General features: G+C 58.4%; 1 protein-coding gene across 3 annotated transcripts in view; it reads right to left on the bottom strand.

Moving 5' to 3' along the window:
- The window catches only part of Rps6ka2 (ribosomal protein S6 kinase A2), a 187,907-nt gene that overhangs the window by 9,999 nt on the left and 155,542 nt on the right, over nucleotides 1–22,366 (bottom strand). For all 3 annotated transcript variants that reach the window (XM_090337844.1, XM_090337842.1, XM_090337843.1), the window contains 10 exons: nucleotides 21,663–21,742; nucleotides 19,910–20,016; nucleotides 18,216–18,253; nucleotides 16,746–16,888; nucleotides 14,978–15,048; nucleotides 14,410–14,498; nucleotides 11,593–11,657; nucleotides 10,399–10,501; nucleotides 3,167–3,297; nucleotides 2,281–2,406 (listed from right to left, as the gene is read on the bottom strand). In XM_090337844.1, the coding sequence (XP_090193970.1) occupies nucleotides 2,281–2,406; nucleotides 3,167–3,297; nucleotides 10,399–10,501; nucleotides 11,593–11,657; nucleotides 14,410–14,498; nucleotides 14,978–15,048; nucleotides 16,746–16,888; nucleotides 18,216–18,253; nucleotides 19,910–20,016; nucleotides 21,663–21,742 (953 nt within the window). The remainder of the gene's footprint in view (nucleotides 1–2,280; nucleotides 2,407–3,166; nucleotides 3,298–10,398; nucleotides 10,502–11,592; nucleotides 11,658–14,409; nucleotides 14,499–14,977; nucleotides 15,049–16,745; nucleotides 16,889–18,215; nucleotides 18,254–19,909; nucleotides 20,017–21,662; nucleotides 21,743–22,366) is intronic.

The raw sequence follows: 22,366 nt of genomic DNA, 5'->3' as shown, positions 1-22,366 counted from the left end.
TGGAGTGCTCTTGAGTTTTATTGTTACCAGTTCTGTTGCCCAAGCAAACTAAGGGCCCGTTCAGCTCCACACGTGGTGCTGCTGAGAGGGCCGGGCACGGCTGTCAGGCCCAGGCTGCCTGCCAGGAAGACGCACCCCACCCCACCCCACCCCACCCCACCCCACGCCCCGCAGACACGTGAAGGGTGGAGGGGAAGCTCCTTGAGGAGGGAGGCGTGTGGAAGGAGTCCTCATGCCTGTGTCCAAAGATAGGCAGTCAGAAGACGAGCCACAGAGTTCCCCTGCCTCGGGGTCAAGGCCAGGCACCATTGCTACGGGTTTTGGTTCTGTGACAAATGGTACGGCAGAGCAGATGGATGGTGAAGATCCAGAGAGCAGGTGTGCGGCCTCACCTGCCGTGAGTGTGCAAGAAACAGATGTGTGCTAGTGAGCAAAAGTAAAGGGTCTCCTGCCTGTGGGGCTCACAGGAGCAGGGTGAGGAGCGGGCAGAGCCAGCCACCTTCTACAGATGCAGAAGGGAAATCCACACTTGAAGTTGAACGTCTTCTTTCTTCCTGGTTTCCCCCTCCTTTCCGTCTCTCCATACCTTCACCCCCTCACCCCTCTTTTTTTGTACCAGTCCTGGGGCTTGAACTCGCTCAGGCCTGGGCGCCGTCCCTGAGCTTTTTCACACAGGCTAGCCCTCTCTCACTTGGCCCCCCCTTACTGGGGCTCTCCTGCCCGGAAGGCACCGCCGAGGTCCTGTCGGGGCAGCAGTGCTCCCGCGTATCGCCAAAACGTCCCCAGGACGCTTGGTCTCCAGATTCTCCTTCCTCTGGTCAGGCACGGCAGGCTGAGAGCGGCATCACCTCCGTGCACAGCTTCTGATACTGTGGCAGTGCCCTCTCTGTGGCGGCACGGTTCCACGCCTGGGGTGGTCCACGGGGCAGACCTTGCCAGCTCGCACACGCTTCCCGCACCACACCCACACGCTTCCAGAGGCGCATGGAAGGCTCGCCCGGTCCTGAGCACAGCCGTTCCCAGAGCCTAGCGAGCCACACTTGCTGAGTGACTCCTCCACCGGGCCCAAGCCGGCTGGGTCGCTCTCCTGACGCCCTTGTGCTGCAGGTCTGTGTGCAGGTGTTTGGAGGGGGCTGGAGCAGGCAGCCCTGACCAGCAGCACAGGCTGTCCCTTGTCCCCAGGGTCCCTGAAGGACGGGTGGAGTCTCTTGTCCAGTAGAGAAGGTGTGGTGTGTGCCTGTTACACAGTAGATTTCCACTGTGGTGAAAACATCTAGCTCCAGTCCACATTCAGCCACCCAGTAAGCTCTAGACTCTGGCATTTTGGATTCCCAGATAAAACAGTCGAGCCAGCATCAACCAGGCTGAAGTTACTATGCAGGGGTTACTGAACTCCGTCTCCTCCTCTTCATCCTCTTTTCTTCCTCCTTCCTTGTCCTCTCTTCCTCCTCTATTTCCTATCTCTCCCTCCCTTTGTCCTCCTCCTCTTCCTCCCCTTTCTTCTTCTTGCAGTACTTGGGTTTGAACTCAGGGACTTGTGTTTGGTAGGCAAGCACTCCTGTGTTTGTTATTTTTCCAAATAGTCTTCATCCTGACCTCAGCCTCCTGACAGCTGACACTGCAGAGCGGAACCATCGCGCCCGGCTTTGATTTCTTCACGGCTCCGTGGTTTGGTGATCGTGTCTTCCCCCTTCCCTTCCCCTTTCTTCCTATCTACTTTGCCTTGCCCCAACTCCATGTTCTCAAAACGCTGGCCGCCACCAAACACGCACGGCACCCACACACACACACAGCGCCCCCCCCCACACATGCACGGCGCCCACACACACGCACAGCGCCCACACACACACATGCACGGCGCCCACACACACGCACAGCGCCCACACACACACATGCACGGCGCCCACACACACGCACAGCGCCCACACACACACATGCACGGCGCCCACATACACACACAGTGCCCACACACACACATGCATGGCGCCCACACACACGCACGGCGCCCACACACACGCACGGCGCCCACACACACGCACAGCGCCCACACACACACATGCACGGCGCCCACACACACACACAGTGCCCACACACACACATGCATGGCGCCCCCCCCCACACACAGTGCCCACACACGCACATGCATGGCGCCCACACACACGCACGGCGCCCACACACACGCACAGCGCCCACATACACGCACGGCGCCCACACACACGCACGGCGCCCACACACGCACACGGTGCCCACACAGTCTGCTCACCAGGAGCGCCCCCTTACCTTCACGGCATACTCGGTGTCAGTGGCCTTGTGCACGCATCGCTTACACACCGAATAGGAGCCCACCCCGATGTCCTCCTTGATCTCGTAGCCATCGGTGAAGTGGACGTTGTTCCCGTGGAGCTGCTGCAGGGGAGACGGGGGCAGGTGGGGCTGTGAGGCTTGTGCACCAGGCACCGGGCCAGACACGCAACTCCAGGACCCAGAGGCCCAGGCTCCGGAACAAGGATTCCTGGTGGATGTGGGCTGTGGTGGACGTAAGCTGTGGTGGACGTGGGCTGTGGTGGACGTGGACTCTGGTGGACGTGGGGCTGTGGTGGACGTGGGCTGTGGTGGACGTGGGCTATAGTGGACATGAGGCGCCTGCTCTGACACCGTGTCCACAGCAAGTGTCCAGGTAGGACCATGGGCTTTGGAGAGCAGCACACCTGAGCCCAGGCCCAGCCACAGTTGCCGGGAGCACATGGTTTGTGCAAGCCGATCTCCACAAGGCCATGGGAGAGAAACTGTGGGCGTGAACACCACCCTCCTCGCCCTGGCAAGTGCCACCAGTCCCCGCTCCTCCCAGTGCTCCTGCCTTCTGGACTCGTCTGGGTGGTGGAGAACTCTTTACAGAGGGGTTATCTTCCTTGACCTCCTGGAGACCCGGCACCCACACGGCACACCGCGCTCTAGGTGTGTGAAGAGGCCCACGGCTGACCCCAGGCCTCTGCACAGAGGTCACTTTCCCTCTTCTGGGAGAGGGTGACCGCGGGGGCCGAAGTGACAGCTCAGATAACCAGAGCAATGCTCAGTAACACCGCTGGGGGAAATGTGCACTTGTGCCATTCACCAGCCTGGCACGCCGCCCTCAGGGTGGAGCCCAGCCCGGGGTGCCCAGGGTTACCTGCACGATCGGATGCACTGGGGTCACGTGCGGATCTCGCTGTGAGGGCTCCTGGACCAGGCTGGAGGCCACGAAGCTGAATCCTCGAAACAGGTTGTGAGCGTTGGCGCTCGGAGGAACTCCGGGAGAGTCTGCAGGGGACACGGGTGGCGTGAGCACACAGGCTGTGGAAGTGTGTGCGTGCCCACATGTGCACACACGAGGGCTAGTTGGTGTGTGCAAGAAAGCCATGGCAGAGTTGAGTGGACACAGGGTGGTGGCTGTGAGCGTGTGCACAATTCTGCATGCACGCACACGTGTGTGCAGGTGTTGGAGAAGGCAAAGCAGCCATGTTGACCAGGCCCCACCCTACTTAGCCTCTTTGTTCTGGGTGGTGCCAGCGGTTGGAGTTTTAAAGGGCAAACACACCTAGGACAGCAGCCTGAGGCTAATCACACATCTCCTCGTACTTGTGCGTTTTGAGACAGGGTCTGGCTGGGTGGGAATTCAGTCTGCCCGCCTTTGCCTTCCAGGCGCAGGGTGGAGGGCGAGCTCCAGAGCTGTGCTCCTGCCCAACGCTTGGCTGAGCCGAGGCTGACCCACTTCAGGATGGTCACTGAGAGCGGGGTGCCCGTGGCCCACACCTGTAATCCTAGCTACTACTAAGGGGCGGATATCGGAGGACCACGACTGGAAGACGGCCTGGGCAGGAGAGCCCGTGAGACGCCAGTAAACTACTCAGAAATATACAGAAGCCGCACGGTGGCTCCAGTGGTAGAGCACCAGCCTTGGGCCAAAGAAGCCCAGGGACAGAGCCCAGGCCTAAAGCTCTAGGACCAGAAAACAAAGTCATTAAGTAAGCAAGAGGATGGACAATGGGCAGTATAAGCAGACCATCTGTGTAACACACAACAGACCCGAGGACGAACCACACAGAACACGTGTGTAACACACAACAGACCCGAGGACGAACCACACAGAACACGTGTGTAACACACAACAGACCCGAGGACGAACCACACAGAACACGTGTGTAACACACAACAGACCCGAGGACGAACCACACAGACCACGTGTGTAACACACAACAGACCCGAGGACGAACCACACAGACCACGTGTGTAACACACAACAGACCCGAGGACGAACCACACAGACCACGTGTGTAACACACAACAGACCCGAGGACGAACCACACAGACCACGTGTGTAACACACAACAGACCCGAGGACGAACCACACAGACCACGTGTGTAACACACAACAGACCCGAGGACGAACCACACAGACCACGTGTGTAACACACAACAGACCCGAGGACGAACCACACAGACCACGTGTGTAACACACAACAGACCCGAGGACGAACCAACAGACCACGTGTGTAACACACAACAGACCCGAGGACGAACCACACAGACCACGTGTGTAACACACAACAGACCCGAGGACGAACCACACAGACCACGTGTGTAACACACAACAGACCCGAGGACGAACCACACAGAACACGTGTGGAACACACAACAGACCCGAGGACGAACCACACAGACCACGTGTGGAACACACAACAGACCCGAGGACGAACCACACAGAACACGTGTGTAACACACAACAGACCCGAGGACGAACCACACAGAACACGTGTGTAACACACAACAGACCCGAGGACGAACCACACAGAACACGTGTGTAACACACAACAGACCCGAGGACGAACCACACAGAACACGTGTGTAACACACAACAGACCCGAGGACGAACCACACAGAACACGTGTGTAACACACAACAGACCCGAGGACGAACCACACAGACCACGTGTGGAACACACAACAGACCCGAGGACGAACCACACAGAACACGTGTGGAACACACAACAGACCCGAGGACGAACCACACAGAACACGTGTGGAACACACAACAGACCCGAGGACGAACCACACAGAACACGTGTGTAACACACAACAGACCCGAGGACGAACCACACAGACCACGTGTGTAACACACAACAGACCCGAGGACGAACCACACAGAACACGTGTGTAACACACAACAGACCCGAGGACGAACCACACAGAACACGTGTGTAACACACAACAGACCCGAGGACGAACCACACAGAACACGTGTGGAACACACAACAGACCCGAGGACGAACCACACAGAACACGTGTGGAACACACAACAGACCCGAGGACGAACCACACAGAACACGTGTGGAACACACAACAGACCCGAGGACGAACCACACAGAACACGTGTGTAACACACAACAGACCCGAGGACGAACCACACAGAACACGTGTGTAACACACAACAGACCCGAGGACGAACCACACAGAACACGTGTGTAACACACAACAGACCCGACGACGAACCACACAGACCACGTGTGTAACACACAACAGACCCGACGACGAACCACACAGAACACGTGTGTAACACACAACAGACCCGACGACGAACCACACAGAAACACGTGTGTAACACACAACAGACCCGACGACGAACCACACAGAACACGTGTGGAACACACAACAGACCCGAGGACGAACCACACAGAACACGTGTGGAACACACAACAGACCCGAGGACGAACCACACAGAACACGTGTGTAACACACAACAGACCCGAGGACGAACCACACAGACCACGTGTGTAACACACAACAGACCCGAGGACGAACCACACAGACCACGTGTGTAACACACAACAGACCCGAGGACGAACCACACAGACCACGTGTGTAACACACAACAGACCCGAGGACGAACCACACAGACCACGTGTGTAACACACAACAGACCCGAGGACGAACCACACAGAACACGTGTGTAACACACAACAGACCCGAGGACGAACCACACAGAACACGTGTGTAACACACAACAGACCCGAGGACGAACCACACAGACCACGTGTGTAACACACAACAGACCCGAGGACGAACCACACAGAACACGTGTGTAACACACAACAGACCCGAGGACGAACCACACAGACCACGTGTGTAACACACAACAGACCCGAGGACGAACCACACAGACCACGTGTGGAACACACAACAGACCCGAGGACGAACCACACAGAACACGTGTGGAACACACAACAGACCCGAGGACGAACCACACAGAACACGTGTGGAACACACAACAGACCCGAGGACGAACCACACAGACCACGTGTGTAACACACAACAGACCCGAGGACGAACCACACAGAACACGTGTGGAACACACAACAGACCCGAGGACGAACCACACAGAACACGTGTGGAACACACAACAGACCCGAGGACGAACCACACAGAACACGTGTGTAACACACAACAGACCCGAGGACGAACCACACAGAACACGTGTGTAACACACAACAGACCCGAGGACGAACCACACAGAACACGTGTGGAACACACAACAGACCCGAGGACGAACCACACAGACCACGTGTGTAACACAACAGACCCGAGGACGAACCACACAGAACACGTGTGTAACACACAACAGACCCGAGGACGAACCACACAGACCACGTGTGTAACACACAACAGACCCGACGACGAACCACACAGACCACGTGTGTAACACACAACAGACCCGACGACGAACCACACAGACCACGTGTGTAACACACAACAGACCCGAGGACGAACCACACAGAACACGTGTGGAACACACAACAGACCCGAGGACGAACCACACAGAACACGTGTGTAACACACAACAGACCCGAGGACGAACCACACAGACCACGTGTGTAACACACAACAGACCCGAGGACGAACCACACAGACCACGTGTGTAACACACAACAGACCCGAGGACGAACCACACAGACCACGTGTGTAACACACAACAGACCCGAGGACGAACCACACAGACCACGTGTGGAACACACAACAGACCCGAGGACGAACCACACAGAACACGTGTGGAACACACAACAGACCCGAGGACGAACCACACAGAACACGTGTGGAACACACAACAGACCCGAGGACGAACCACACAGACCACGTGTGTAACACACAACAGACCCGAGGACGAACCACACAGAACACGTGTGGAACACACAACAGACCCGAGGACGAACCACACAGAACACGTGTGGAACACACAACAGACCCGAGGACGAACCACACAGAACACGTGTGTAACACACAACAGACCCGAGGACGAACCACACAGAACACGTGTGTAACACACAACAGACCCGAGGACGAACCACACAGAACACGTGTGGAACACACAACAGACCCGAGGACGAACCACACAGACCACGTGTGTAACACAACAGACCCGAGGACGAACCACACAGAACACGTGTGTAACACACAACAGACCCGAGGACGAACCACACAGACCACGTGTGTAACACACAACAGACCCGAGGACGAACCACACAGACCACGTGTGTAACACACAACAGACCCGAGGACGAACCACACAGACCACGTGTGTAACACACAACAGACCCGAGGACGAACCACACAGAACACGTGTGGAACACACAACAGACCCGAGGACGAACCACACAGAACACGTGTGGAACACACAACAGACCCGAGGACGAACCACACAGAACACGTGTGGAACACACAACAGACCCGAGGACGAACCACACAGACCACGTGTGTAATACACAACAGACCCGAGGACGAACCACACAGAACACGTGTGGAACACACAACAGACCCGAGGACGAACCACACAGACCACGTGTGTAACACACAACAGACCCGAGGACGAACCACACAAAGAGCTCTCAGAACGCAAAAGAGAACCTGCAAACCAAGAAGCACCCGTGACTGCCATGCGGATGAAAGCTGGCCAGGCTGAGCAAGGCCTGTGCATATTTAACCGAGCCAGTAAAGACCTGGGCGTGTATTTCAGTGCATGGTGCTTGCTGGTTGAACCTCGAGGTCCCCCCGCCCCCCGGTATCCCACATACACCTCAAGAAAACCAAGCAAACAGACTAAAGTGAGATAACAAAAACACAGAAAATGAGACATGTTATCAACGGTTGCTGGGCTGGGCTGGGCAGACTAGAGCAGGAGGGGGGGAAACGGCAGTGGGTTCCCTGAACGCTCAGACCATTGCATGGAAACTGAAGCTGCAGAATCACTTTGGAAAGGACCTAACATCAAGTAGAAAAACGTTTGCTTCAGAGCATCCGATACAGCACAAACCACAGGGAGACGGACACAGCCCATCAGGGAAGTCAGGCCGAGCCGTAGGCCTGGGCGGCGTCCCACGGCAGGATGCAGTGTGGTTCCAGGAAGCCCGGACAATCTCCCCTCCCCACACACGTATGCACACACATCGGAGTGATTTTTATTCATTTTTATCACTTCAACTGCTACCTACCCCAAAGGCAAACTCATTAACTCTGAGAACTCTGACTGAGAATCGGAAACAGCACAGAACAAAAAAGACAGCTCTGGGAATGTAGAATGCGCTGTGTTGACCCCTGCCGTCCATCAAGGGAGCGTTGGGAGGACGCGACTCTGCTGCACAGAAGGCTCACGGGGTGTGAGCTGTGCACTGAGCGGCTTGCTGGACGCACAGGCACACCACGGTGGAGGCATGAGGCGCCAGGCGCCAGCACTGGCATCTCACCACCGGAGAGTGGGGTCTCCAGTTCTTCACACACAACCTCTCATGGTGGAGGCCTGGGGTGGGGGGGCGGATGCCCAGCCACTAAAGACCTGCACTGTGTGGACAGCCAGCGTGGACAGCCAGCGTGGACAGTCAGAATGGACAGTCAGCATGGACAGTCAGTGTGGACAATCAGTGTGGACAGTCAGTCTGTGGACAGTGTGTGGACAGTCAGTGTGGACAGTCAGTGTGGTCAATGTGTGGACAGTGTGTGGACAGTCAGTGTGGTCAATGTGTGGACAGTCAGTGTGGTCAGTGTGTAGACAGTCAGTGTGGACAGTGTGTGGACAGTGTGGTCAGTGTGTGGACAGTCAGTGTGGTCAGCGTGTGGACAGTTAGTGTGGTTGGTGTGTGGACAGTTAGTGGTCAGTGTGTGTACAGTCAGTATGGACAATGTATAGACAGTCAGTGTGGACAGCGTGCTGAAAGTCAGTGTGGACAGTGTGTGGTCAGTATGGGCAGCCTGTGTGGACATTCCACTGGTTTTTACCAGCTTCCACTCGGCCCCAATCCTTTTGTTCCCTTGTCATCGGGTCAATCACAGGAAGAGAAGGAGGAGGAGGAGGAGGAGGAAGAGGAGGAGGAGGAGGAGGAGGAGGAGGAGGAGGAAGTAGGAAGGAGGAGGAGGAGGAGGAAGGAAGGAAGAAAGAAGGAGGAGAAGGAGGAGGAGGAGGAGGAGGAGGAGGAAGAGGAGGAGGGCTTTTTCATGGATCCCTGGCCGAGCTCCCCAGCTCCCTCCATTCTCTTCCCCAGCCTCGGGAATGTCACATTCATGGTTTCCTGGAACGCTCGCTTTGTCCCTGGGGACGACAGGCTGGAGGTCCCTCTTTAGCTGTAAATCTGGCCGTGACTCCATCCGAACACAGGCAGCACCTCTCGACTCAGGTCAGTGAGGTTGGGGTCCTGGCACCCCAGGAAGAGCCTCTCCAGCTCTGTCCACACAGGACAATCGACTGTGGCAGGCGGGGAGAGAGGCCCCAGGAACGAGCCCGCCCTGCTCTGCGCCTGCGGTGTCGGGTGGGGCGGCCCAGGCAGGCTCACACAGCCACAGTAGCTAGAGTAGGAAAGACACGGTGGACATCACGGGAGGGAGTTCTGAAAGGATCACTGAGCTCTGCGTTGCCATGCTTTGCTGACCACAGTGGGGCTGGGGCTTTACAACCGGCTCTGCCTGCGTGATTAACAGTTCACAGCCCCACAGCCCCAGTGACAGCTCTGTCTCCACAGACATGCATGGGGTGTGGGAGCACACCCCACTCGACAGCGTCCCCGGCGCGGTGGGGAGATTCCCCCACGCAGAGGGAGCACACCCCACTCGACAGCGTCCCCGGCACGGTGGGGAGATTCCCCCACGCAGAGGGAGCACACCCCCACTCGACAGAGTCCCCGGCGCGGTGGGGAGATTCCCCCACGCAGAGGGAGCACACCCCACTCGACAGCGTCCCCGGCACGGTGGGGAGATTCCCCCACGCAGAGGGAGCACACCCCACTCGACAGCGTCCCCGGCACTGAGATTCCCCCACGCAGAGGACGGGCAGCGGGGCCCACGGGGAGCCTCCGGTCACGGAGGAGCACAACTGTCCCGCACACACCTGTGGGGGTCCTGGCGGTGAACTCGGGGTCGAAGTGGAAGGTGTCCTCGGGCCTGCCCACTGCGGGCTTGAAGGGAGGCTTGATTTCCTTCCGGTACAGCTTCTGCAGGGGGAGCAAGGCAGGGTGAGGGGCTTGGGCTCTCCGGGGCCCGCCTTTCCCCAGGAGCAGCTCCACACCTCGCGCATGCATGCGAGGACAGGGCCCAGCTGTGTCATCCCACTCGTGTGTCAGCACGAGACGGGGTAGGCAGCAGAGAGGCTCAGTGTGCAGTGCATGGTTTGCGATGTGCTGTGGCTTTAATTTTAGGACAATACTTTCAACTTCTCCCTCGACGTAAGCACTTTTTTTCCTTCTTGCCAGTGTTGGGACTCGCTCGAGCCTGGCCGCCGACCCTGAACTTTCGAGCTCAAGGGTAGTGTGCTCTACCACTTGAGCCACAACTCTTCTGGCTTTTTGTTGGGTAACTGGACATAAGAATCTCACGGACTTTCCTTCCGAGGCTGGCTTGGAACCGTGCTCCTCGGATCTCTGCCTTCTGAGCAGCGAGGTTTACGAGTGTGAGCCACGGGCGCCTGGCTGGCTGTAAGGCTTTGGTTTCTAAGTAAAACCCTACAAGTGGCCTGGTAACTTTGGGGCTGCCACCATGGAGCTTGTCTTCAGCTCAGCGGGGACCATGAAAGCAGAGGTTCAGGCTGCTCTAGAGCACAAGTCCCTGCTACGAATACTATCTGTAACAACGAAAGCCACCCTAACTGCACGCTAAGCTGTTATGGTGAGAGTGCTGGCCTTGGACAGCGCCCTGGAAACAAAGAGGAGAAGACAGTGCCCCCCCACTGCCTCCACCCCCAAATGGCTATTTTCTGCCCATTCAAGTATTTTGCACTTGGGTGACAAGCTCATTGTCACTGCACTCAGATGAGCACTGGACGGGGAGCCCTGTGAACATTATTAAACATGTTCCAGGATTAATTGATATGCTTGGGGACCCTGGGGCTTCCCGTTGCCTCTCCACCTTCCGTGCCTGTGGATTCTGGAGAGCCTGGGCGAGGTTCTGAGAGGTGCACGCTCACTCTGTCTCTGACGGGCGGAGGGGGTCAGGACGGCTGGGCAGGGCACTGGAGCCAGGCGGCGCCTCTCAGGGCCAGCCCTCTATCATCGCCCCAGCCTTGCCCTGTGTTCTGAGTGTGACTTACATTCCAGTCTATGGTGACAAAGAAAGGGTGGCGCTTGATCTCCTCCACTCCATCCAGGCCAGCACCTGCCACGGCAAAGCAGAGACGCGCTCAGAACCAGCCCAGGCCCCGTGCTGACCGTTCCGAATGCAGTGGTGCGGGAAGGAGCCAGAGCTGCAGCTTGCTCCTGCCTGCAGGGACCTGTCACCAACCCGAGCCAGAGGTGGCCCTGGGCAGGGGGTGGCAAGGGGTGCAGGGTGTGCAGGGGGCCGGGCTCCATGTCTGGTGTGGGAGGTCTGGACCGTCAGCAGGGCCTTCTACAGTGGGGTCAGAGGGGCTGAGTGCAGAGCATCAGGTCAGGCCAGGGGCGGGGGGGCACCAGGAGGGAGGAGGGGCTCCGTCAGGACAGAGCCCTGGGTGCCGTGGCACTGGGAAGACGTGGTACTGTCGTGATTGGTACCATGATGACTCGGTGACCAAGTTCTCAAGCTGCCACCGTGTGTGGTCAGCCGATGCCAGCACCAGGCGGAGCTGTACTTTCCGTTCAGCTCCGGAGGCTCTGCACTGCTCTGAACAAGGCTCTGTGCGTGGCAAACAGCACCCGAGGGCCTGGACTCTGCACCTGTCTCAGGATGGTGGTGGCCAGGGGGCCCCAGGCCTCTGCTCCACTGTCTGAAGGGAATGCCACCTTCGCCATGAGGGAGACAAGGCGGGGCCTGTGTGCACACCAGTCCTGTGACGCGACTTCACACTATGTGCAACCTGTCCTGTGATTTGTCTCCACATGGTGTGTAATCTGTCCTGTGACTCCACCCCACATTGAGCACATCCTATCTTTCTGATATCACTTGTGATATCACCAACATCACAACAGCAAGAGGGAGAGGAGGAGGAGGAGGAGGAGGAGGAAGAGGAGGAGGAGGAGGAGGAGACAACAACACAGGAGGAGACTCCAGGTGACTCAGTACCACGTCACAAGCCCAGTTCTGCCTGCTTCAAAGTCTGGTGTTGGGGCCTCAGCCGTGGATGTGAATTAACACCTGAGACTCACTGGGTTCAGTGGGTAAGAAAGAGGATGATGGGAGCCCTTTGTAGGGCTGTGTAGCCCATAGCAACCCTCCCAGAGCAAATGTGTTCATTTCTGGACTACAGACTTCCTTATTCTCTCCTGAAACATTTCAAAGCAGATGATCTGGGACCCAGTCTCCAGCTGTCTATAGTGGATGTATTTGAAAAGAGCAGGGGCCAGGTTCCAGGGAAGAGGATGGGGTAGGTTTGTGCTAAAGTCTGCGCGGAAGCCAGCAGGCTGTGGGATCCTGACCAAGCCGCCAGCAAGCCGTGGTTTGTTCTGGGGGAGGCCCGCGGTCATCTGTCTCATGGATGTTTGGAACAGGAGACCAGTGTTCCTCTTGCTAGCCTGGCCTGGTCTAATGGCATGTGGAGACGCCGTGGAGTGGGTCCATGTGTGCATTTCCGTGCTGAGTGGGTCCGTGTGTCCATTTCCACGCTGAGTTGGAGCTTCCACATGGGGGCTTAGGCTGTCACGTGGAATTTAAACTCTAACGGGAAGGAGTGCCCGCCTCCACTGCCCGTTTGAACCACGGTGGCGAGCATGCTCCTTTCACGGCAGGCCTCGACATTCTCATGACTCCACTCCCAAGAGGTCTGCTATCCGCCCGATTCTCACTGTAACGGTTCACGTACGTAGGTTGCTGTGTGCGTGATTAATTCCTAGCTCTCAGGTGGCAGTTCTTATGGAATCATACAGAATCTATATCTGATTTTTTCTTTTTTGAAACAACATAAAGAAGCTGAGCTGGCAGTTTATTTTCCTCGTACACTGATGGCTTCTCTTTTCAGGCTACATGTGAATGCTCAGCCTAAAACTGTCCAGGTTAGCTAGACAGACTGATTTAAACACTAGATCTACTTTAAACGTTTTCCCTCCCTTCATTCCTTTCTTCTTTTACTGGGGTTTGAACTCAGTGTCTTGCACATTGGGCTGGCACTATAGCACTTGAACCATGCCCTCATCCCTTTTGGTTTTAGTTGACTACTTTACATACGACTCCTACAGCAGTGGGGGGGGGCGGTGTACACTGCTGTGGTTAGCTTGTCCTGTTGAGACTGGGTCTTCTGAATGTTAGCATGGGCTTGAACCAGGATTACAGGCATGAGCCACCATGCCTGCCTTGTTTGCTTCATTCTTACTGAGGTGCCATCTTCTTAGTTTTAAAGTTCTTTCTTCCCATTTGAAATTTTGTTCCCCGATTTTACAAGCCTTGCCGGGTACTCTGGGTAGAGAATGAGAGCCACAGGCGGGTCAGGCATCAGCAGATCCGCAGACACTGCCAGCCCACACGGCTTACAGGGATTCCAGGCGTTGGCTTGAAGCTGCCCAGCTGGGGTGGGAGGCTTGGCACACACAGAAACTGTGTTACGATGGGCCATAGGGGCTGGCACAGGTCACCCCACGGCTCACACCAGGGGCCAGCACGGCTCACATGGGATGCCATCCACGTGCAGCTTCAGAACTCGCCCTTGGGACAGACGTAGCAGCAAGTGTCCCAGAGCCCCCTGACGGGGCCCGGCAGGTGTGTTCCCAGAACATAACTGCATTGCTCGCCGCCATCTCCTTGGCTTGCTAGGCTGCTTTCCCAGTCCTCTGCACGTCTTCCTGTCCTCGCCTCCTGCCCCTGCCATCTCAGTGACCTGTGCTCAGTTCCAGCTCGGCTGGAACTTGGCTGGAGCTGCCCTCCTCACCACAGGAGAGGCTGCCTACCCTGCTGTCCCCTCTGGGTCCCCAAGCATGCTGCCCTGTCCCCAGGGGACCCTTACCCAGCCGGTTGCAGGGATTCCGCTTGAACAGTGCTCTGAGCAAGCTCTGGGCCTCAGCGCTGAGAAACTGCGGCATCCCCAGCTTGGCCCTGGAAGACACGGCAGGCAGGAGGGGGAGGTGGGCGCCCCACGGCCCTGCCCTGTCCCCACCTCCATCTCTGGACGCTCGTGGGTGGGGGTCCTGGGGCCCGCGGTCACCATTAGCACTGCTGGAGGGATTCGTCCAAATGCAGCCAGCCCAACGACAACCCCAGTCACACCCCCTCATTTTAAAGGGAAACCCACGGAAAAAGGCCTTCAGCCACAGGGGGACGTGGCCCCCCAGCCACGGCTACTCTCTGCATGCCTCTGTGCCCAGCTGTGGGGGCACCAGGGGGAACGACAGGGAACGGTTGAATCTGGAGCCCCGGGACCTGGGCACAGGCTCAGCGTGGAGTCTGCGTGGTTCATCCCCCCAGGGGCAGGAGGCTCTGCTAGCCGGAGGGGATGTCCCAACTTGACAGAGTGAAGACCCCGGCCCACCCCACCGCACCACAGGTGCGGCCCTCTGGGGTGGGGCCCTACTCACTTGAGAATGAGGGCCATCGTCTCCTTCCTGTCCTTCCCCTGGAATGGCAGGGACCCCGTGAGCATCTCGAACTGCGAAGGAACAGAACAGGTGAGTCCTGCCCTGCTCCTCCTCCCACAGTACAGCGCCCACGTGGCGCTCTGGTCCGGGGCCACGGTGCAAGAAAGATAACACGGAGAGGCCTGCGGCCTGGCCGGAGGAGGGGAAGATGATGACGAAGAGTCGGCACACGTAGCTAAAAGGAGGCTCCGATCTCGGACCGGCAGAGGAGCCACTGTGATAAATCCGATAAATCACACAGACTCAAATCTCCCTTACAACAGTCACGCTAGCGAAGGGAGCTCCCCTCGCTTTAGTCTTCTTTCTCCCCACTCCTGCCTCCTCGAGTCTGTCGATGGCGCTCCCTATCATTTCCAGAGGAGCCCTGGCTGTGGTGAGGGCTGGGAGGGGACCGTCCTTGCCGCTGGCACATGCCATGGTACAGGGCTTCCTCTCCGGCCCCCTGGAACCCTGCAGGAGGGGATCGGGTCTGGGCTGCAGCTACAAATGAAGCTGCTCTGGAGGGATTCGGCTGGGAGTCTCCTGCCTTGTGGAAGGAGAACTAGCTGGGGAAAACCTAGGAAATTAAAGAGGGCGAAGGTTATGACATTCACATTCTCATAGGAGTAAGTCAGAAGGTGGCAAGGGCGCCTTGGAGAAAAGCATGCAGGCCTGCCTGCGGGCTCTGGGAAGACAGACTCCATCTTAGCTGCTCTTTACAGGTGTGAAAAGTCACAGAGGAAAACCCTTCCACCACCCCAGCACGTCAGGCTTCTCACTGCCATCTCGACAAGCTGCATAGACCAGGCTGAGCACCAGTGCTCGGCGAGTCCACGGCGGGCGCCTCCCCAGGCCTCCACACCAGCCTGAAGGTGCCAGGGGCCCCAGCCTGTGGGGGGTGAGGCCAGATGACCTGGCAGGGTCTGTGCCCAGCTCAGTGGGGGGAGGGAGAGACGGGGGCCAGGAAAGGGGTCAGGCACCACTCCCACTGTCCCCAAGGCCACCAGGTCCCATGCACCTGGTTCCCTATCTGGGAAGGAAACCGGCTCTGTGGTGGATAAAAAAATGCTTCATTCTATTGTGAGCTTCGCTTCATGCCATGTCCAGAACTACAAACCTTTACTATGGACATCATCCTATGCCTCTTTAAATCTGATGAGTTAAATGGAACAGTCTGGCCTTTAATATTACTTATTCTTATTAGAATCTTGATTCCATTTTCCTCCTCCTCCTCCTCCTCCTCCTCCTCCTCCTCCTCCTCCTCCTCCTCCTCCTCCTTTGGTAGCACTGGGGATTAAACACAGACGCCAGCACTCTACCACTTGGTCCACATCCCCAGTGCTTTTTGTCTCAGGTTCCGAGGCCAGCGGGGCCTCAGTCCTCCTACCTCCACCTCTGGGGTAGCAGGGATTAGAGGCATGTGGCGCTACATCTAGTCTCTGCTTCACTGTCTGATTAACAGGAAGAGGAGAAGGCTGCCGGAACTTTCTGCTGTGCCGAGAGCCCAAGCCTGGCGGGTGCCCTTGACGCCCGGTTTTCCACCCTCCTTTCTGAATCCCTGGACCAAGCCAAGATGGGAAGTCCGGGTGGGAAGGAGCTCACCTCAGGGAAAGTCCTTCCCCTGGGACGTGGGGACAGAGAAGCCCCCTCCCCTGGGACACGGGAGCTCCCTGCACAGGACGTGGGGACGACGGGGAAGTTCCCCCCATGGCCCCCCATGAGCCGTTACCATGAGCACGCCAAAGGACCACCAGTCGGCGCTCTGCGTGTGCCCTCGCCGGTTCACCACCTCGGGCGCCATGTACTCGATGGTCCCGCAGAACGAATAGGCCCTCTTGTCGTGGTCGATGGCCTCCTTGCTCAGGCCGAAATCTGAATGTGAGCACACCACACAGCTGCTTCTCCTCCAGCCTGGGCTCAGAACCCCCTGTGCAGGCCTGGCCACTCAGGCCCATTCGGCTGGCCAGGCCTCGCCCCCCCCCCGCCCACTTCCTCAAATGAGGGCCGTGGGGCCCTGGCTGCACAGCATGGCCATGCCCAGTGCCAGACACAGTGGCTCCGGCAGGAGGACTTCAGGTGGAGCCCCTGCCGGCCAGGAGGCTGGGATGGACTGGCAGAGGCGCTGCTCTGCCAGGGCGGGGGGCAGCGGGGACTTAGGGGCCCTCCTTAAGAACATGGCCTTCTGGCTGGGAGCGTGGCCTAGTGGTAGAGTGCTTGCCTAGTATGCATAAAGTTCTGGGTTCGATTCCTCAGTACCACATACATAGAAAAAGCCAGAAGTGGTGCTGAGGCTCAAGTGGTAGAGCTCTAGCCTTGAGAAAGCCAAGGACAGTGCTCAGGCCCTGAGCTCAAGTCCAGGACTGGCAAAAAACAAAGCATAACAAAACAACACGGTCCCTGGCTGGGGCGGTGCTATGAATATGGCGCTAGGGCGGTGCTATGAATATAGCACTAGGGCATAATAACAGACCCTAGAGATGGCGGTGTTGTCACCCAGACCTATGATTCTCCCAGGACCAGAGCCTCCAAGATGCAGCGTCAGCGGGATGGGGATTCTGCGGAAGCCCCTGCTCTCCTGGGGTCTGTGTGAAGGGGGGAAGCGGGTGCCAAGCAGAGCAAGACGGAAGGGCTGCGCTGCTGGCCAGGAGCGGGGAGGGGGCAGCTCCCCAGAGCTGACAGAAAAAGAGGCTCCCTGCAGCGGTTCCCACGAACGCGCCTGCTGCCATCTCGAGGTGAACCTCCAGGACTGAAGGGGCAGATGGCTGTGTGGCTTCTGGTGGCCTGTTACAGCATCCACAGGAAGCTGGCCCACACCAGGGCCACTGCGACGTGCCTGGCTGTTTTCAGTGGGGTCCGACTTACTGGGGCCCCAGGGTTTGGATGGAAACAGGAAAACAGTTAGGCAGCTACTGCAGTGGCCGGGAGGGGAGAGGCGGCAGGAGGAGACCTTGGGCTGACCCGGGCTCAGCGTGGGCTGGCCTGAGCAAGACACTGGGAACACGGAGCACGGTCCTGAGAGAAGGCTCCGGAAGGTGGGGGAGCAGGAGGGGTCGGCAGAGAGTGAGCCTCAGGGAGCCTCATGCTGGGAAGACCAGAGCTGAAAACCAGCCCGTGGCCACGGAAGGTCTAGCAACTGTGTACACGACAAGGGCTGAGATGGCACCACAGAGGAGAAACTTACGTATTTCTATTTACAAACCTGTGATCTTAATATGCCCGTCTTCATCCAGGAGGATGCTGAAAGAGAGGGAGCGAAAACGGAACTTCAGAAAGAGGCCCGCCTCTGCCTGCTGTGCCAGCTCAGCCTACCACGGGGTGAGGGGACACAGCTCAGCCTGCTACCCGGGGGACATAGCTCAGCCTGCCACTGCAGGGGGGGGGACTGGCCTCACCCAGCACTGCAGAGCCTGGATGCCAGCCCCTCCTGTGTGGGAAGGCGGCTCTTATGTGGCTGCTGGGCCAAGAGAGGGCCTGGAGGAGGAGGCCCTGCACACCTCACTTACAGGAGGGCCCCGCCATGAACCCTGCGGACCCTGGAAGCAGGACGGGTGCTCCAGGGAGGGGAGGCACTGCAGAATGAAAGCAGTGGAGACGGTGGCAGCCATGGGTGGGGAGGCAATGCTGGGGCCATGTCAGATGCCACTGAGCTGCATGGAACCTGGCCCAAGGGGGGACGCCAGGCTATCCGTCTACTGACGTGACTCAACCTTGGGCTTGGGGTGGGGAGGGCCTGCCTCTCAGGGGAGGGGGGGTGAGGAGAGTACAGCGCACGCGTCAGGATCACCCGCTGCCATTGAAGATCTATTTCCTAACCATTCAACTGAACAGCAAACCCTCATTCTCTACCCTCTTCTGAGCCATTTGAATCACTGACGTCCATAAATGGCACCACACACCAGGCCCGGCGATGTATAAGGTAAGGAGATCCACGGACACTGCGTGTGCAGGCTCACAGGGTCTGTGCACACCGCGTATGCAGGGGTCCTGGGTCCTAGCTGACCTCAGGGCCAGTCCAGGGGAGTGACAGAGGAGGAGCGTGAGCTGGCCATCTGTCCTTAGGCTGCGACCTCTCTGCTGCCTCGTATGCTCAGCAGACAGCACCCTACCTGGGGCAGGCCTGGCCGTGTCTCTGTGGCTCTGTGCTCAGCCTTGCAGAGCGGAGAGTGAGACCATCAGTGAGTTTATCTCAGAGTCACCCGTGGACCCTAAAACACCCCTGAGCCTCCTGGGTAAGCAGATCCCCTGACGTGCACATCAGCTCCACGTAGCGTGTGGAAAAAGGAAATGTGCAATGGATGCCGTGTGGCCAAGATTAGCCAAGGGCCTAGAGCTAAACACACGACCAACCTCCATCTCTGAAGACACACGCTCCTGGAGCTAAAATCACAACTGACTTCTCCAAAGAAACAGATCTCCATCTCTGAAGACACTCAGATCCTATGGCTAAAAGACAACCATCGATCTCCGACGGTCCTGGGGAGACCTGAGGCCACAGCCTCACAGCTGAATCCTTGGTAAAGCTGAGGTGACCTCGGACTTGCTGATGTGGTGGACAGGGAGCCCTGGGTATGGAGGAGGACAGGGGAGAAGAGGGGGGACGGGACGAAGATGACTCTCCTCTGATACTTCTGGCGGCAGAAGCGGGTGGGAGCTTGGACCAGCCCTGCTCCAAGCAGGTCAGCAGACCCACGTGTCAGGCCCGAACCTGAACGGGGCCCGCAGATGGAGCGAGACAGCGCTGTCCACGCCCCACGGACACCGGCAAGCGGCCCGCTGCCGGGCACCGCAGGGTGGGGACACCACATGGCTTGCGTTGCGATGGCAGATGTCCCACACGGCACAGCGGCAGCGGGGCCGGGGTCCCCTCCGGGCGCCCGCCTTCCTCTCACTCACTTCTCGGGCTTCAGGTCTCTGTAGATGATCCCCAGGCCGTGCAGGTGGTCCAGAGCCAGGGCCAGCTCCGCCAGGTAGAACTTGACGTCCTCCTCCGTGAACATCACCTGCAAGGGGGAAAGGCCAGAGCCCGCGTGTTGCTCGGCTGCTGGGTTGCAGGGCATGGCAGGGGTCGGGGCTCCGTTCTAGAAAGAGCCCGCACACAGATGTCTTGGGGTCCCCTCAGCCCCTGCCAGCTCTCCCCCCGGAGGAGGGCAGAGCGTCGTGGAGCGGCTGACTAGCTCTGGGGAGTTCAATACCAGTGCTTCTGTGTGAGCTCACAGCGTCTCAACTCAAACAGCGAGGCCGCCCCGGGGAGGCCATGCCAGACTAGACCCCAGCCTGGAGTCACACCTCATCTTTCTCCCTGCTACCTCCTGTCACTCCCACCACTCCCCCGGGCGTCTACACCCGGAAGGGACTCCTAACAAACACAGCGCCAGCGCCCAGTGCCCAGCCTCAGGCCACCAGGCTGGGTGAGGACCCTTGGGGGGTGAGGTAGGTACCTAAGGACTCTCAAAGGCTGGGTTGACCCGGCCTGGCAGGACTGGAGCCTCAAGATGGGGGCTGCTCATCTAGGCGCCCGCACAGCTCACAGGCCAGAAGCCCGGGCCCGTGGCAGCTGGCTTCTAGACCACGTCAGAATGCGACTGTAGTCACGTCAGCAGGAAGGCAAACCCTCATCACACAACACTGTCTACAGTGACTGCGAGACACCAGCACCAGGGACGAGCGAGCGTTCTCGTCCTGATGTGGAAAGTGGGAGGCGGGTGGGCAGCTCACCTTGAACTTCAGCTTCTGGAGACCCTCCCCGGCCCTAGCTGGCTCGCACCGTTTCTGGTTGGTTTTTGCTTTTCTAACCTGGTCCATGTAAGTCCAGTCACTTGCTTACAGTCAAATCCCCCCTCACCTGCTGTCTGTCCACGGGCTGGAATCAAATGCCCCCCAGCCAATGTTCAATACCGCGTGCAGGACACCCCAGACCACGCACATGGGTGCTCAGACGCCAGCAGACAACCCCACTTCCCAGGCCCAGGGCGCATGGCAGTGTGGTCCCCAAGTCTGGGACAGGCCACTGCCCCAGACGTGCGCCCCTTGGTGGTCACACGTGGCAGGCGCCTCTACGCCAGCAGTGGGCGTAAACCCAGCATGCTGCAGGGGGAGGGGGCAAAGCAAGGCTTTCTTCACATGAGGTGCGAGGTGTGCCCGGTGGCCCGGCCACCTGTCCGAAGGGAGGAGGCCATCTGCTCCGGCGGTGAGAAGGGACAGCACCCTTCGCTCACCGTAACAGGAGATGACTTCTGCAGCTGGCTGGGCAGGGGACACACCAGAGGATCGGGTGCGGGGTCAGCTGGACACGGCCAGCCAGGCCCTGGCACTCCATCTGGGTCTGCTTCCTCCACCCAGCATTCTCCCCTGGTCACGTGGAGGCACACGTCGTCCCCTCCGGCCCCTGACCTGGCGGCCCCCAAATGAGGGAGTGACCCACGGCCTATGACCTTGCTTTGGTAAGAGAGACCTGGGTGGGCAGAGGAAGTCAGGCAGGCGTCTGGAAGCCCCTCGGATGGCAAACAAAAACTGCCAAAAGAACAGGCGCTGCCCTGTAGCCACCACTCAAACCGATGCCCCTGAATGGAACTACAGGTCCAGCCAGGCTCTGGTTCCGCTTGCTCGTGCCGGAGACGTGGCGGGGGCGGGGGAAGGGGGCGCTTACTTCTTTGGAGAGCCTGGTGAAGAGATCTCCTCCGCGCAGGAAGTCCAGAATCAGGTAGAGTTTCCCTTCGGTCTGGAAGGCTGTGGAGGGCGTCACCGTCAGCGCCACACCAGGGACCCCCTCTCAGACAGCATCTTCATGGCCCAGAGCCTGCTCTCTCTCTGGCTGCGACCACACTGTTGTCCTGCTAAGCTGTGACTCCTCACATGCACGGGCCAGCCGGAGGCCAGGACAGTGCCAGTGGGGATACATTACCAAGTCTTGTGTCCTGCTTTTGCTGGGGTCTGGAGAGGTTTTCTTTCTGTTTTTCCCTCCCTCCCTCCCTCCCTCTGGCATGCAGGGACTGAATGGCCTCATGAGGCCCAGTGGCTCTGAGGCTACTGCTGGGCTGGCCAGGCCAGACAAGGAGGGTGTGTCAGGCATGAGAGCCAAGGCCAGGCCTGGACCCTCATTTCCCATCTGTTCTGACACATGGGCGCCACTGCTGGGAGAAGGCCTGGGATTTCCACACTCTGAGAACTCACACTAAAAGTAATCCTGGTCCTAGAAACCCTGGCGGCAGTGGGGGGGGGGGGGCAGTGCAGCCTCGAGGTGGACGTCGGGTCCATCTCGGGGCCTGTCGGCAGTGGGGGGCCTGTGACGCTACACAGTAACACATACATTCAGTGTAAGAGCCTCCATGAGGTGCCCTGTTCTTCACTTAT

The sequence above is a fragment of the Megascapheus bottae genome, chromosome 8 (genome assembly GCF_031878675.1).
Source record: "Megascapheus bottae isolate mThoBot1 chromosome 8, mThoBot2.hap1, whole genome shotgun sequence".
Lineage (NCBI taxonomy): Eukaryota > Metazoa > Chordata > Mammalia > Rodentia > Geomyidae > Megascapheus > Megascapheus bottae.
The sequence above is the reverse complement of the archived record's forward strand: the minus strand, read 5'-3'. Positions and strand labels throughout refer to the sequence as shown.